The 15349-nt window shown below is 36.8% G+C and overlaps 2 protein-coding genes across 4 annotated transcripts in view; one reads left to right on the top strand and one right to left on the bottom strand.

Moving 5' to 3' along the window:
* si:dkey-251i10.1 (uncharacterized protein LOC100038774 homolog) overlaps positions 1-15349 on the bottom strand; it is a 211843-nt gene that overhangs the window by 103776 nt on the left and 92718 nt on the right. The gene's annotated exons all lie outside the window — the stretch shown is intronic.
* b4galt4 (UDP-Gal:betaGlcNAc beta 1,4- galactosyltransferase, polypeptide 4) lies at positions 631-10788 on the top strand. 3 transcript variants are annotated; one of them, XM_061054773.1, is made up of 7 exons: positions 631-760; positions 3899-4436; positions 4820-5052; positions 6276-6463; positions 6995-7117; positions 7236-7340; positions 7465-10788. In XM_061054773.1, the coding sequence occupies exons 2-7, from the start codon at positions 4175-4177 to the stop codon at positions 7598-7600; spliced, it is 1047 nt and encodes a 348-aa protein (XP_060910756.1). In that variant the 5' UTR covers positions 631-760; positions 3899-4174; the 3' UTR covers positions 7601-10788. The 3 variants fall into 3 exon arrangements, with proteins under 3 accessions (XP_060910756.1, XP_060910755.1, XP_060910754.1); XM_061054772.1 differs by lacking the exon at positions 631-760 and adding an exon at positions 2489-2599; XM_061054771.1 differs by lacking the exon at positions 631-760 and adding an exon at positions 2617-3001.

A 15349-nucleotide genomic window follows, 5' to 3' on the forward strand; every position in this document is an offset into this window, starting at 1 on the left:
CACAAGACCAAAAAAAAAAAAAAAAAGTAAATGAAAGTATAACTGCTCAAAATGGCAGTGCCAAATCCAAATTGACTTTTTTGGGTTGTCTAAAAAGTAAAGTTTGAAACACTCGAGCAAAAGTTCCAACTAAAAGATGATGTGGCCTTTGAAAAAGATTTAGACATTGATAAATGATAGATGTTGGTGTAAGAGAAGTATAACCATTACAGTTTCCTTTCCTTTCCAGTTAAGTTACTATCTCATTGCATTGTTAGATTTGAGATCTTTGTGTGAAAATGGAGGGAACTAAAAGTATTCTCTATTTTTCACGTTGGAGCTTGTTAAGTTACTTGAACTACCTTGAGGCACAATCGTATTTTATTAAAAGGTAAACATCAACATGACGGGAGAAATAACCTGAATTCTCTTAGAACTACAGATCAGAATAGTAATAAAACCTGCTCTTTCTATGCTTTCAGCTTGCTTATCACAAGGCTCTGACATCTGCAAACAGTGAAGGCCAATCTCACATGTTAACGTCATTCTCGCAATGGAGCTACACAACTCAGTCATGTCCTCTCAGGGTGGAGGAGGTGTGGTGAGGAGGGAGGAGCACCATAAACCACTGTTTATTCAAATCCACTGTGTCTGAGTGTTAACTTTGAAATAACGAAGAGGCACCTATTTCTGTGTACAAAAAACTACAAGCCGAAGCCATAATAGAAAGATAAAATATGGTATGATATGATAACAGTAAGAAGAGACAACCCTGCTTATGGTAAGTACATTTTCCTGATAATATAGTGTTCTAACGTTTAATTCAAAGAATGTATGTGTTGGATGATTGAACTCCTTTTTTTTACAATCAATAAATGATGAAACAGTTGAGAAAACAAAAACATTCACCATTCGAAATTAAATGTAGAATGATAAATTGACATCTTAAGCCTTACTCCCACAGCCAAACCAGCAGAAAAAATAAATAATTAGAGTATTCAAAAGAGGCAAGGCAAGAGACTTACAAACAAATTAACTCAATGTTACATACGATAGGGTAAAATAACTTACACTATCTTGATTTCTGCTATTACTGTTTTACTATTTAATAGATTATTTTACTGGGACATTTCCAAAGAGGAAGCTCTTGTCAGTTAAAGGAAACTTAAAAAAAAGAAGAAGTTAAAAGGTTTGGGAGTGCAGGACCTCCCATAACGCTCTCAAGAGGATAACATGCTGAGACGTTCAGGATCATGGCTGACCTGCAGCAGACTGAGGAGCAGCTGGACAACCACCAACTGTGTTAGCAAGAGGAAAAGACCTTTATCCTCAAAGTCGGTGTGTAGCCCAGCAGAGAGACCAGCATGTTGTCCATGTCTCATCTGCTGGAGTGGGATGAGACAGATATTGGACTAAATTACCAGGAAGCAAAGGGAATGTTCATCATTGTTTTAGATGATAGATCTATCAAGGGCTCTTAGTGACTCCTGCAGATATTCAATAGACAAACATGAACTAAAAGACACAAGTGAACACACTGTTTTACACACTTTTCAAGAACTCAGTTTGAAATTCATACAACCCATTCACCCATGAAACAAAACAAAAGAGAATAGTTCTTGTGAATGAAAGATAACTGGAACTTTTACACAAAATATACCACAGCCTTTATTGTGAAAAGGATTCAAAGGCAGTGCTTGGATTTTGATCAAGCCAGAGATGCTAACCCTCAAGGAAACAATGGTTCCTTCCTTGATCCTTCCTTCAAAATGTAAGCACTAAGGATGCTGCATTGTGCGAATTACAGGGTTTAAGTATCATTAAAAAAAAATTGGCACACAGACATGTGTAAGTATCTGCTGAATACGAGGAACATTTTTCGAAATCTTTTCCTCACTATTATTTATTTATTTATTAGCACACATATAAGAATACATCAAAATAGGATTAACAAAAACACAAAAGGTGTGTCAGGAGAGGTCAAGAAGCCAACAGGCTTATGCAAGGGACCTCACCCCTTCAGAGACAAATAAATCAACTAAGAAAATTACACAATTTCAAAACAAATACTATCAGAATCAAAATCCGCATCAGCTTTATTGGTCAGTTACGTGTACACATAGGCCTTCAGGGAATTTATATCTGGTTAACTCTGCTCTATGTACAAGCACTAAACCTTGAATGATAAACTAAACAAGTTTACATAATGCAATATTGCAGTGGTGAGGAGGAGTGGAAAGGATGCTGAAATAAACATGAGTGCACATGTTTCTGACACTTAAAGTATGACTGTTTACTACATTATCACGATGACAGCTTGTAGAAAGAAACAATATTTTTTTGTTTTTGTTTTACATTACGTAGCCTACTTGTTACAGTCAGTAAGTAAATATAAATAAATAAATAAATAAATAAATAAATAAATAAATAAATAAATAAATAAACAGGTTAGATTATGCTGAAAATAGTTTCCATATATCCTGCGTATTTATCCTTTTTTTTATTATTACTAAGGCTTTTATTTTGAAGTACATCCGGCAGACGCGCTGTATAATCATGTTAACTTGACAGACTGATTCTGTTTGTTGATAACCTGGGACAGCAGAGGCTTGTTTTAAAGGTAAGATGCGCCAGCCAATACTGCAATTACACCGTCTTTGACAGCATTTCCTTTCACTGTATCGGGGTTGTACCTCGTCTGGACTTTTCATTAAGCCACTACTAAAGCTAACAAATAGTTTTCACGGCACATAAAAGTATCTCCAGAGTGGTACATACACATTCTTCAGCTAGCTCACTGCTAACCGCTAGGACTCTTCATCCGTGTTCGTTTCTCTGTTTAAGGACCAATTTCGAGTCAAACACATTTACAGAACTTTCTGGAAAAAAACACAGCTGGCAGCATGTAGAAATATAATAATGTCTCTCCTCTTCTTCGCATTAATAACAGCAGATAATGTGGTGTTGCTTGGAGCTAACTTTAGCTTGTCACATCGGAGCTACGGAGAGGTTTTAAAAAAATGTAAGTTATTAAAAAAAGTTAAAGCTTTACTCTATTATATGTTTGCTTTAATATATTTCTAAAAAAGCCACGTTTTGACAATAAGTAGAACATTTAAAAAAATAATAATTATTAATTAATTTATTAATAATTTAACTAACATTAAAACACAATCGCTAAATAGAGTATATTAATTACATTTATTTATTTATTTATTATTAATTTAGCTAACATTCTAACACAATCGCAAAATAGAGTATATTAATTACATTTATTTATTTATTCATTATTAATTTAGCTAACATTATAACACAATCGCAAAATATACTATATTAATTACATTTAAGTTTTATTATTTGAAAGACTAAGGAAAATATTCACAGTTCTCTGGTTTAAAACACATTTTCTGGTATATATCACTGTATACTAGGTATTTGTGCTGGATATTTTTATTTTGACTAACAAGCATTTTTAGTCCAATTATTAATTGATCAGTAGATGAAATTGTTGACATGTGGACACGAATGAAAGTCATCATTAGTTATTTATTACATCTATAGTGTCAGTAAAGAAACCTGATGTAAAACACTTATGTATTCAAACACAACACTTTGTGAAGGTGCACTGAAAAAGACAGGTGTATAGTTACTGGGTGTGAGATTACATTTCAGGAAGCTTTGTGAAAAGAGTGTAACATAATCATTAAGTAAAGAAAAGAAAAATGAGAAACTTGAAATAAAGAAACTTAACTAGTGTCCCAGGTTGTTTTCTATGATAACATCTCTTCTGTGTTTTTTTATGTTGGGGGGGGGGGGGGGGGGGGGGGGGGGTGTTAGTTTCACAGGAGGAGACGTGGCAGTAGGACTTATATTATCTGCAGTAACATCTTTTTTTTCTCTCTCTCAAAATCAATAACAGCTGTTGGACAAGCTCAAGATTTTCGCCTCACCTCCTGAAACTGGATTTTGAGAGTCAGCAATGGATTTTCACCAATAAGTTTTCAAATTAAACAGTGTCTTATTCACTGAGTGTTTCAGAAGAATGTTTCCTCGCCATGGGATGACCGGAAAGTGAAACTGTGGCTGTCAGTATTTTTGCTGAAATGTCATACAAAAAGGACATATCGTAAGAATTAACTCACAGCATCTACAGATCCAACTTTTTTCCATTTCGAGCCAGTGCAGTCACACAGCCATGGGCTTCTGCTCGCCTGTGTATAAGATTTTACGGAGGGGAAAGTACTTTGTACTGCTCTTTGTCTCGCTCTCAGTGCTGGCATGGATTGCAAATTTTACAGGGGAAACATTAAAATCTGTACATGACCCCTCTGCCACAAAACAACCTTCTGTCCAAGGGGACAGCCTGAGGGACAAACTTAACTCTTTGACAGCCACTCCTCAGAACTTAAATACTCCAACACCCAAAGTCAGATGCCCAGAGGAGTCGCCGTTGCTACGTAAGTATTCGCAGATATTTCATTTGTTTATGGGCCACCTTGCTAATGATTTGTTTATGTTAATAATACACCTTACACTGCTTACAGCGTAGGTAAAAAACAAGATGGGCTAGATAACTATCACTAACATATATATGTAGTGTTAGTGCTAGTTAAAAGATTAATTGCTCTTTTTGTTGCGTCATGATTTCTGTCGTGCCACTCTTCAACAAAGTTCCAAATCAAATAGTTTGATTTGTCAGATTTGGAAAATGTTTTCATCAAGTCCTTGTTGGAGTGTGTTTTAATTTTCCTGCAGTGTTAGAAATCACAAACGACAACAGATTGATGACTTGTAGCTAAGACTCAGCTTACTGTATTTGTTGAATTGGTAACTTCTGCAGAAGGAGCTGTGAAGCTGTCCTTTGAGTCCTCTCTGAAACTGACCGATGTGGAGGGCGAGAACAAAAGAGTGACTGAGGGGGAGTGCGAGCCAGCAGACTGCACGGCGAGGCAGAGCGTAGCCATCCTCATCCCTCATCGCAGCAGAGAGAAACACCTCCTCTACCTCCTGCATCACCTGCACCCCTTTCTGCAGAGGCAGCAGCTACACTACGCCATCTACGTCATCCAGCAGGTACGGCACAGTTTAATGTCTCATGTTTTACAACTTTATTTTTATGTTTTAAATATATTTTGAACTTTAACACATGCAGTTGCATGCGTAGACAATTAAGTTGAAGAAGTTGTAATATCCACAGTAACCACTTTGATGAATATTGACATCATGGAGACCATCTGATTCTCTGAAAAAGATGTCCGGTTAATCAAATAGAAAATTTGTAATATACATCCAAATGTGATGCAACTGCACATGAAAAGCTTTCTCCATGAAAAATAGAACCTCTTGAAGGTATTAGGTATTGCCTAACAACCAAAAGGAGGAAGATAGGTGAGGTATGATCTGCCTTATATAAATTAATGTTTCACTTTGTGGCAGGAAAAAAGTCAGACAAAACCAAACAGTATCAATCAATTAATCATTATTTATAGAGTGCCAACTCTTAATAAATGTTATCTAGAGACGTTTTACAAAAAGCAGGTTAAAGACCTTACTTATTTTTAGGTTACATAAAAAAGGCATGTCCAATACTTTTAATTAAATAACAAAAATATCGTCAAACAGTTTGATATCAGTGTGATGCCACTGGAGACATCAGAAAAGAAATCGCCTTTGAAAATAAGTAATGTTCAATGATGCACAAAACACTGAAATAAGATCTGAAAGCGCAGATACTAGTGAGGCAAAACATGTCTTGATGTGAAAGGTAAATAATCCATAACCAGATACAATTCAAATATTTAGAGAAGAAGGACTGTTTTAATCTGTAAATAAAAGTCATATCACATGATAGGTAAATATTGTCCTTGGCATGTGTTTGTTTTCCACTCGATTAAACTGTGTAACTGAAGAGACAGAGAGGCAGGACGTGTTCAGCAACATAATCTAACATAGACTAGTTTCAATAATATGCAATGTTTTTATAATGTTGTGTTTTGGCACTCGTGTGGTCATCTGGCTTCGTACTTCATACTTTTAGAAATCAGTCTAAAAGCACACATTCAACTTCTACAAATCAACGTGTTTATGATTCTCTATAACAGCTTGGATTTGAAGCCTCTGCAAAAAAATGAAAGTAATTAAATTACCGGCCTACACACATTGCACTGCGTCATGTCTCATAGATGCAGCTGTTCTGTCGTTGATCCTGTGACCTCTGACCCTCCTACTTATTACAGATATTTTATGAATCAGTGGGTAAAGCAACTATTGTGTTCTCGTTTTTTTTTTTTTAAAAGGCTGGTGATGCAACTTTTAACCGTGCCAAGTTACTGAATGTTGGATATTTGGAGGCACTGAAGGACTACAGTTGGGAGTGCTTCATCTTCCACGATGTGGACCTGGTTCCTGAAAATGATCACAATTTATACGTCTGTGACAAGCAGCCAAAACACTTGGTGGTTGGGCGGAATGCAACTGGATACAAGTAAGTACGAGTATGTCATCAGCTTTACATCACCATTGTGGATAAACATTGCAGAGCTGACGGACTGTGGTGTTTTCAGGTCTGATAATATATTCTAAGAGTCCCGATATGTTATTTGTATATACTGTATATCTTTTTTTTCTTTCTATTCCTTAGATAATGCCTTTATTCCTAATTATGGTAGAATCCAGTGCAGTATCTTCTCCTTGATCTTTTATCCTTTTATGGTTTTAATCTGCTTCTTTCATTCCTTTAATCTTTTTGGTGTTTTTATATTGACTTTTCCTCTTTCTTCTGTGATTTCTTGCTGGTTTAAAATTGATTTGTTTCCTTCTAATTTTTATAATCTGTGGAACTCCTGTATTGTCCTCCTCACATTTCTCTATTTCATTTTTTGTAAAGCACTTTGTAACCCAGTGCTATATAAATAAAGCTTATTATTATTTGTATTATTATTATTATTATTATTATTATTATTATTATTAATAATAATAATAAATATATGTATTATCTTAATTCTTGTGTTCTCAGGCTGCGTTACAAAGGCTACTTTGGAGGAGTCACAGCTATGACCAAAGACCAGTTTCTTCAAGTGAACGGATTCTCCAACGCCTACTGGGGTTGGGGTGGAGAAGATGATGACCTGCGCATCAGGTGTGACAACAGGAGTGAAAACAGTATTCATTGCCTGATATGTTTCCCTTTATTGCATCTTAAGCAGTGTGGTATATGTCTCCTTGTTTATTGGCTGCGTGTCTGCTGTCTCGTTCAGGGTTGAGCTGCAGAAAATGAAGATCATACGTCCGTCTGCTGATGTCGCTCGGTACACCATGGTGTTTCACAAGCGGGACAGTGGCAATCAAATTAACAAAGACAGGTCAGTTAGTGTTGAGTAAGATGATGATGGATATTTCGGCTGATTATTAGTCTATTCAAATTGTCCATCCTTATGTGTGATGCAAATCTCTTCAGTTGTCTTTTTTCTTTTTTTTGCTTTTCAGGATGAGGTTGTTGGGACGAACGCCACAGGTATGGAGAAAGGACGGACTCAACAGCTGCTCCTATGAGACTCTGTCAGTAGAGAGGCTGCCTCTTTATGTGAATGTAACTGTGGACATTGGTAAGCCACAGAGTTGAGATTTCAAAAACACGAAGCCCGAAGCTGTGACCAAAAAATATTTTTTATATATTTTTTAGAGTATGTTTGGGGAAAGCGACTACATGTGTTTAAGTCACCATGTTAAGCACACAAAATGCACATTTAAAAAAAAAAAAAAAAAAATCAGTTTGTTAAGATTAAACTCAATTGCCACTATGTCTTTGCACTTTTGTTTCTGCATATCATGTTGCCTTTATTTACAAGTACAAATCATTTTGAAAGTAATGAATGGTTGGCTCAAATGAAGAAGTCGCCCTATTAATATTTATTTTTAAACTTGACTGAAAAAAAAAAAAAAAACTAGCTGTCATACTCCGCTTTATTTTAGCATATGCCTTTTTTCACACTGATTCTTACTGAAATGTGTATTTTGTGTGCTTCATTCTGTGTTTGCATTAACTACAGACATTGGTGTTGTGACTTCTTTTGCCTAATACGACTTCAGGACATCCGGGGAGGTACAGAATGAGAACATTTTATCGATGGATAGTTAACGTCTTCACACTCCTGTATTTGTTGCTACTACCGAATAAGGACCTTTAATATTATTATTATTATTATTATTATAAGTAAAAATGTATCAGACACTATCTAAAAACGTGTTTGTATGTGTGCAGAGCTTTTAAAAGATGTTAAGGTGTGTTTAATGATCGTCACAGGGACATGATGATTGATCAATTTCAGTCCCAATGAGAACTCATCAGAGCAGCGTCAACTGTGTGACAGACAAAACAAACACAACCTTAGTTAACTATTAGCTTGTTGGTTTCTAGTCATGTTATCCCTTCAAAAGATTAGTGACAAAACCTATAACTAAACAATCATCTGCTTGATATTTTAAACAGTTGTTGTAGTCGGGCTAGTTGAAGGGTAAGATCACAACAAAAATAATGTTTATGCAATAAGATAAACTCCAAACAAATGTGAAGCCATGAATATTTCAAAGGAAGCTGCGTTCAGGTGAGTTGCTTTTGTCCATCATCTGACGAAACAAAAGCAAAAACACAAACATTTAGTTGAACTCAATTGAATGGCTGATGTATTATTTAAATCTTTTATTAAACCTCATTAATGCTAGATATTCGAGGGCTAACCTTTGTATCTTCTTACTCTGTTTCATAAATTGAGTGAACCCAAAGTTTATTATGAACAACTTTAGATGCAGAGTGAAGGGACAGTTTTATTTTAGTAGAAATTAAGAATGACCAAAAGGTAATTACAATACATGGAGGGCCAAATCACACCAAGTGATGTGAGTTTATAATATATTAATATTATATATTATTATAATCGCTTGATATAGTTCAACTGAAAGACTTTTCACAGTAGACATTGGTTCAGTATCGATCCTGTTTAAACTCGGGGTTAACACAAGAGGACAGCTGTAACACAGTCAGTCATATTGTGTCGATCGGGCAGCTTCAACACATTTTTTTAAGACTTCCTAGTCACTTCCGGCCACAGTCATTGAGTTTTCTTTTTTCACACAGGCTAGTTCATAAAACATAATTTAATGAACTGATAAAGCCCTTTTTTTTTCCTCCAACTGTTCAGACTGATATCCGTAGTTTTTCAAGAGTTGGCATACTAAAAATGAAATACTTCATATCAGCTTTCTTGTGTCTTGTATGGATAGTTTATTTTGAGGTTAGTTGTTGGATATGCTTCCAGACACATTCGTCCAACACGTCTCAGATCGACCTCTGCAAGTGACTGATTTGATCTCGTGCATCTCGGCCGTCTCTTGTATTTAGTGCATTTAAAAACCAAGTGTAATCAAGGGTCAGTGTTTCATGGAGACCTTAAACTGTACTGTCTCACAAACATGAAAGGCAGCCCTAAAAGTTGCACCTCTAGATTCCCTGTTACAATATATCAACATGTCTGTTGGGAGAAAAGCTTACGAGAAAGATGAGATCGTTTTTCTGCTTAAGATTTCGTTTTTGCACTTTAAACCACTGACTTCTCTGAGCAGAAACGCTTGTGCTGCTTTGGGCCAAGTCTTCTTTTTAACAAAACTTCAGATAAACAATCTTAGTAGTTTTGTGAGCCATAATGATAAGTTAAAATCTGCATGTTTTTAGGCCTTACAAGCTTGATTTAAAAAAAAAAAAAAAAAAAGGGATTCTTATTTATTACTGTCATATTTTTTAGTAGTCTTTGAGACCAAACTATTTTGAAGTTTTTGCTATTATCATATTTGTTCAGATATTCCGAGTAGAAATCTTTGCATGCATCCCAGAAACAAACATCTGCTTCATTCTTATCAAAGTTTCTTTAAAACTTATTTATAGTCTGACGATTGTGTAGCTGCTATGTGTGTTACAACTACAACATATGTTTCCTTTATGTATTTAACAATCAAATCATACTACTTTCACTCTTCATTAAGTAATGCCTGTTAGAGCATCCTGACAATTCACTCACTCTATTTTGGCACTGAAACTAAACGAATTAGGAAATCTGCAGCTTACTTTTGCCATAAGGGAGATCTGGAGTTAATAATTAAATCGGTTTTGTAAGTTGTGGGTGGCCTGAGCTTCCTTCCATTTCATGGTCGCACCTCAACTCCTGACTGAATGTTTTAGTGTTGGTTTTTTTCTACTGTGGGTTGAAATCTTTTACATGTTAATTAAAGGTTAAATATGATAATAAATCTTCTGTTAAGGATTTCTTTTTAAATGATCATAGCTGAGACAACTAATGTTGTAGCATCAAACAATTAACTGACATTTTTTTTTATTTGAACTTGTACTTTATGTGAATCATTGTATGGAATTCAAAGTGATGCCATGTTTTTAAGTTGTGTGTTTTGGGGGCCTTTTTATGCGTTTGTTGGATTCGACAGCTGAAGAGAGACAGGAAATGTTGGGAGGAGAGAGTGGGGGGGGGATGAATGACATGCAGCAAAAGGCCAAGGTGGGGATTCGAACCCCCGGCCGCTGCAACCAGGACCACAGCCTCTGTACCCAAACTGATGCCATGTTTACCCATTGAGAATAATTGAAATTGAAAAGTTGTGTGTTGGTTTGGGATGATTTGTCATATGTGTTGGTGTTGATGAGAGATTGCAGGTTCATGACATAGAGGGGAACTATTGATTTCACCTGTTTGAGTATGATTCTCTTTAGAAACATGTATAATAAATAGTATTTTTTCTTATGAATTGTCTCCATTTTTCTTGGGAATCTTTTTTTTTTTTTTTTTGGCTACCAAATTTTTATTAGATATTTATCTGAATATAAAAGTTTTTTTTTTTTAACATCAATCATGAGGGCAAAATGAATAGCCAATAATGTATGATAGTAAAGGCAGCCATTTTTTCTCCTGTTTAGCGCTATCCACTTTCTTTGTTTGGCTTAGCCCAATAAAAAGCAACCAATGTCTTAAACTAGAAATGTTTTTACAGCACAGTCAGTGTATGATGATGGTAGGCGGTCTACACCAGGCTTAGTCTTAGATTGCAGTGCATTAAATTCACCACAGGGGGGTCCTTAAGAGCAAAAGTACTACTTTTGAGATACATTTTGAGTGAGGTCGCATGTCCTGGAATTACCACAAGATTGCTGTTATTGCTACACAAAAAAAAAAAGAAGCTTTAACACATCAAAGAACTCTGAATAGATTTAGCTTAATTAAAATGTAAAAAAGAAGTATAAACCATTCATGTCAGCAAATTATACACATTTGACCTCAAGAAGACAAATGCATTTTTGATAAATGGCCAATTAATACTGTTTACTATTCACCAGGACCTGGATGTAAATGCACAGTTGCAGCATGTAAAGTTGTTTCAGTGGTGGTGTAATCATAAGAGGGCCTGAAGAAATTAATCTCTGTACATTATGTCACAGTTTAGTCTCTAAATGCTGCGTTCTTTAGCCAGGTAACTGCATAAAATGCTAATTGGTTGTACTGTAAATAAAAGAGATAGACTTGTTCTGCTGACCAAAATGAAGTAGGCCATTACTTCATAATCAATCTCAATCACTGTTTTCAGTATGTTTTTGTTCTGTAAGAAAGTCACAGAGAGCGCACTGAAACGACAGACTGTCTTTTCAATCTGTCAGAGAGAACAGACTAAAATTTTGACAGCAGCAGGATGATTGGTAGAGAGAGGTTGCGGAAGAATCTGGTTGGTTAATTACTTAAAGAGTAAACACCCATCATCAGCTGATTACCTGAGCAGGGAGACGGAGAGAGTGGAAGAGAGGTAGTGGCTAAATTGAATAAAGGAAAAAGAATGAACGCGTTACAGAGCATAAACTTACACCCAGCTCTATTTGGTAGTTATGATTCACCAAATACTCCACTGGAGGTATGTGTAATCATTTCTGTGACAGTTTGATTTTCACCATGTTTTTAACACATAATGGTTCTGTTTTATTCATTTGTAGTCATAGTGTTGTGTGGTGTCACGAAGCCTAACCAAATAAATGTCAAATTTAGGCTTTTGATTCTTTAACAGATTAACACAAAAGTGATTTGTTGACATATTTTTAGCATCGTGGAATCTGAAGTTATGACACAATCTTTGTGCATCTGCAATGACAGTCTGAAAAATACTAATTCTGAGAAATGTCTTGCATATTTTTATTTATTTTATTTAACCTTTATTTAACCAGGTTAGTCCCATTGAGATTAAGAACCTTTTTTTTCCCCAAGGGAGACCTGGCCAAGACAGGCAGCAGCAAAAACACAAAGTTACAGACAGAGACACAAAGAGAGAAACAAAGTACAATTTACAAAAACACTAAAATTTGCTTTAACAGAGAACCACATGAGTCAAATCTGAGAGTCTGTAGTCAAGCTAAAAGCATCGACATCCTGCGTCCAGGTTTTTAATTTTAGATTGAAAAACATTCACAAGGACACCAGCTCCTTGAGTTTTAAGTCATTCTGCAACAGATTCAAGGCTGAGGGTGCAGAATACCCAAAAGCCCATTTCCCAGTTTCTGTTTGAGCATTTAGGACACAGAGCATATTACTGTTAATATTGAAAGCCCTGACCAAATCAAAAACATTGTGTATAAAAAGAACATCTTTTCTGTTTCCCTGATTGCATCATTTCCGCCCTCTGGCATTTAGCAGAAGCCAAATTATGTTTCATATCTACCAAGACATTGCATCACGCAAGGGGAAAAAGGCCATGCTCAAAAAGTATCATTCCAAAACAATGAAATGACTTCTCAGTGTGGACTCCTTTTTTTTTTTTTTTTTTTTTTTTAAACAAGTGCAGCGGGATGCGTTAGGCTTTGTATTGGACAGAATGATGTCATCTCCTCTTCCTATGGTGCAGAAAGAAAGCTTTGTCTTGTGGAGGCCTGGCCTGGTCATGTAGCTCGCATGTGACATTCACAAAACACTGGACACCAAAATATGAACTCTGCCAGTCAGAACACTCTGATCTACTCAACAAACCAGCCCATTGAGATACGTTAAATAATAGTGATGATGCCCTACGGTGTTTACCATATTGTTACTGCTTGTAAATATACTAACCCTTTTTTCCCCCCAGTTTTACAAGTTTGAACTTCCTGAAAAATATTTGATATAAACTTGGCTTTTTCATCATCAAAATGCAAAATGCAACAAAATAATATATATATATTTTTTTTATTATTTGAGAGCAGTCCCACAGCCCAGCGGTGACTTTACATACAGTAGTAAGTTTCCTCTACTTTTTCTCCACTGGTCAAAGTCGTGCAGGTCAGGTAGACTGAAAACTCTGCAAAGATTGCAGAAGTGAGTACTTTGTTCTTTTCACATTATGCACAAAACTCCTGAAAATCCCCTTTTCAGGGTCAGCTGAAGCATGAAGTCAGGGTAAACTGATCGCACCACAAATTATTCAAGAAATGAATCGCAAGCTAAGAAAAGAGTTGATTTGGGATCATGTGACCTTTGCTATCAACGTGTACAAAGTGAAGCTGCTTAATATTCTTTCCTGCTTGTATGTTCTCCACTACTCGTTCATCGGTACTGTGAATACATACGTGTAACATTGATTTAAAACTGTTGTCATAGCATCGGCCTCTGCTGCTTCCTCTGCTGTTATCCTATTGTCCTTTTTACGTCATGTCCTGCCTCCTGCCTCCTTATCCTTCCTGACTGATTCTTCTCTAGTTGTATGTTCTGCTAGTTTCCTTGTCACTACTAGTAGCATGAGGTGGTACCTGCAGCTCAGTCAGGTTGCATAGGGAGTCCAGCTCCCCCAGGATGGCATATCCATACATGTGGTCACAGCAGGGGGGGGGGGGGGGGGGGGGGATCTCATTCACAGATGATAGCAAGTTCCCACTCAACACATGTGACAGGCGTGAAAGAGTCTGGAGACGAAGTGGTTAAAAATGATGCTGCCTGTAACATCATCCAGCATGACCGGATTCGGCCTTGGGTCAGTGATGGTCTGGAGAGGCATATCCTTGGAGGGTTGCACAGACCTCCATGTCATAGGCAAAGGTACCCTGACTGCCGTTAGGTACTGGGCTGAAATCCTCAGCGCGACAGTCAGACCTTAAGGTGGTGCAGTGGGCCTTTGGTTTCTCCTGGTGCAGGACATCGGGCCAGAGTGTGTAGGCAGTTCCTGGATGACGAAGGCATTGGTGCAATTGACTGGCCCTCTCTTTCCCTTGACCTAAGTCCAATTGAACACCTACGGGACTTTATGTATTGGTGCATCCAACGCTGCCAAGTACTGATGCCCTGATCGAGGTCTGAGAGGAGATCCCCCAGGAAACCATCCAATGAGAAGCATGTCCAGACGTTGTTAGGAGTGCATACAGGCTTGTTGGGGCCATGCAAACTACTATGACTCATGAAGAATGCTGTGATAAAATTCATGCAGGTTGGATCGGCCTGTGATTTTAATTTGTTTTTACGGTGATTTTCGGTGTGATTTTGCCAGTTCTCAGTGGGTTGACGATTTTAGTTTTCATTGATCATTGTTACGTCATTATGTCCTCAGCAAATTATAAAGTGCACATGAAATTGCCACCATGCTAGTTGCCTTGCTCAAGGGGCCCTCAGCAGTGCTCGGAACGCGAGCTGGCATCTCTTCAGCTACTAGACCAATTTCCATACTCTGGCCCACCAGCAACCCTTCAGTTCCCGATCCAAGTCCCTATATAGACTGAGCTGCTGCGCCCATATAACTTAGTTGTTATTTGTTAGACTTGTTAGATTTTAGTGGTTTTCCACATCACATTCCACACCTTTAGGTCTTATAGTACTTGGAAACTTGTTTAACACTTTTATGATGCATCGGAGGTATGAGATCGGAAACACCAAAATCATTCAGCTCCTGCTTTTCTCGTGGTGACAAAATGTTTTGGTCTTCATATCTACCTAGTTTAGGTTAGTTCAGGTCCTTTTAAGTCAGACACTGTTGTGTCTTTTTTTTTCAGACACTAAATTTAAAATGTAAAACTAGTTTAACATTCTGTTTGTTCACTTCATTGACTAGACTAGATTGTCTTTGTTTTTTGTGGTTTTAAGTTGATTTGATATTATTTTAAATGGTGAGAATGCAGGGTTACAAATTAATTACATTTAGTCAAGACATAAAGTAGTAATGTAACTTGAGGCAAATTATGAAAACTTCTCTAACAATGACAAAACTTTGAATGCAAATTATTTCTTTATAATGAAGTTGTAGTCCAGCCTAAAACAGCCTACTGCACGGCAGTAACAAGAACCATGTGTGTCGTCCATCCCCCCCCCCCCCC

Source organism: Labrus mixtus, chromosome 14 (assembly GCF_963584025.1).
Source record: "Labrus mixtus chromosome 14, fLabMix1.1, whole genome shotgun sequence".
In the NCBI taxonomy this organism is placed as follows: domain Eukaryota; kingdom Metazoa; phylum Chordata; class Actinopteri; order Labriformes; family Labridae; genus Labrus; species Labrus mixtus.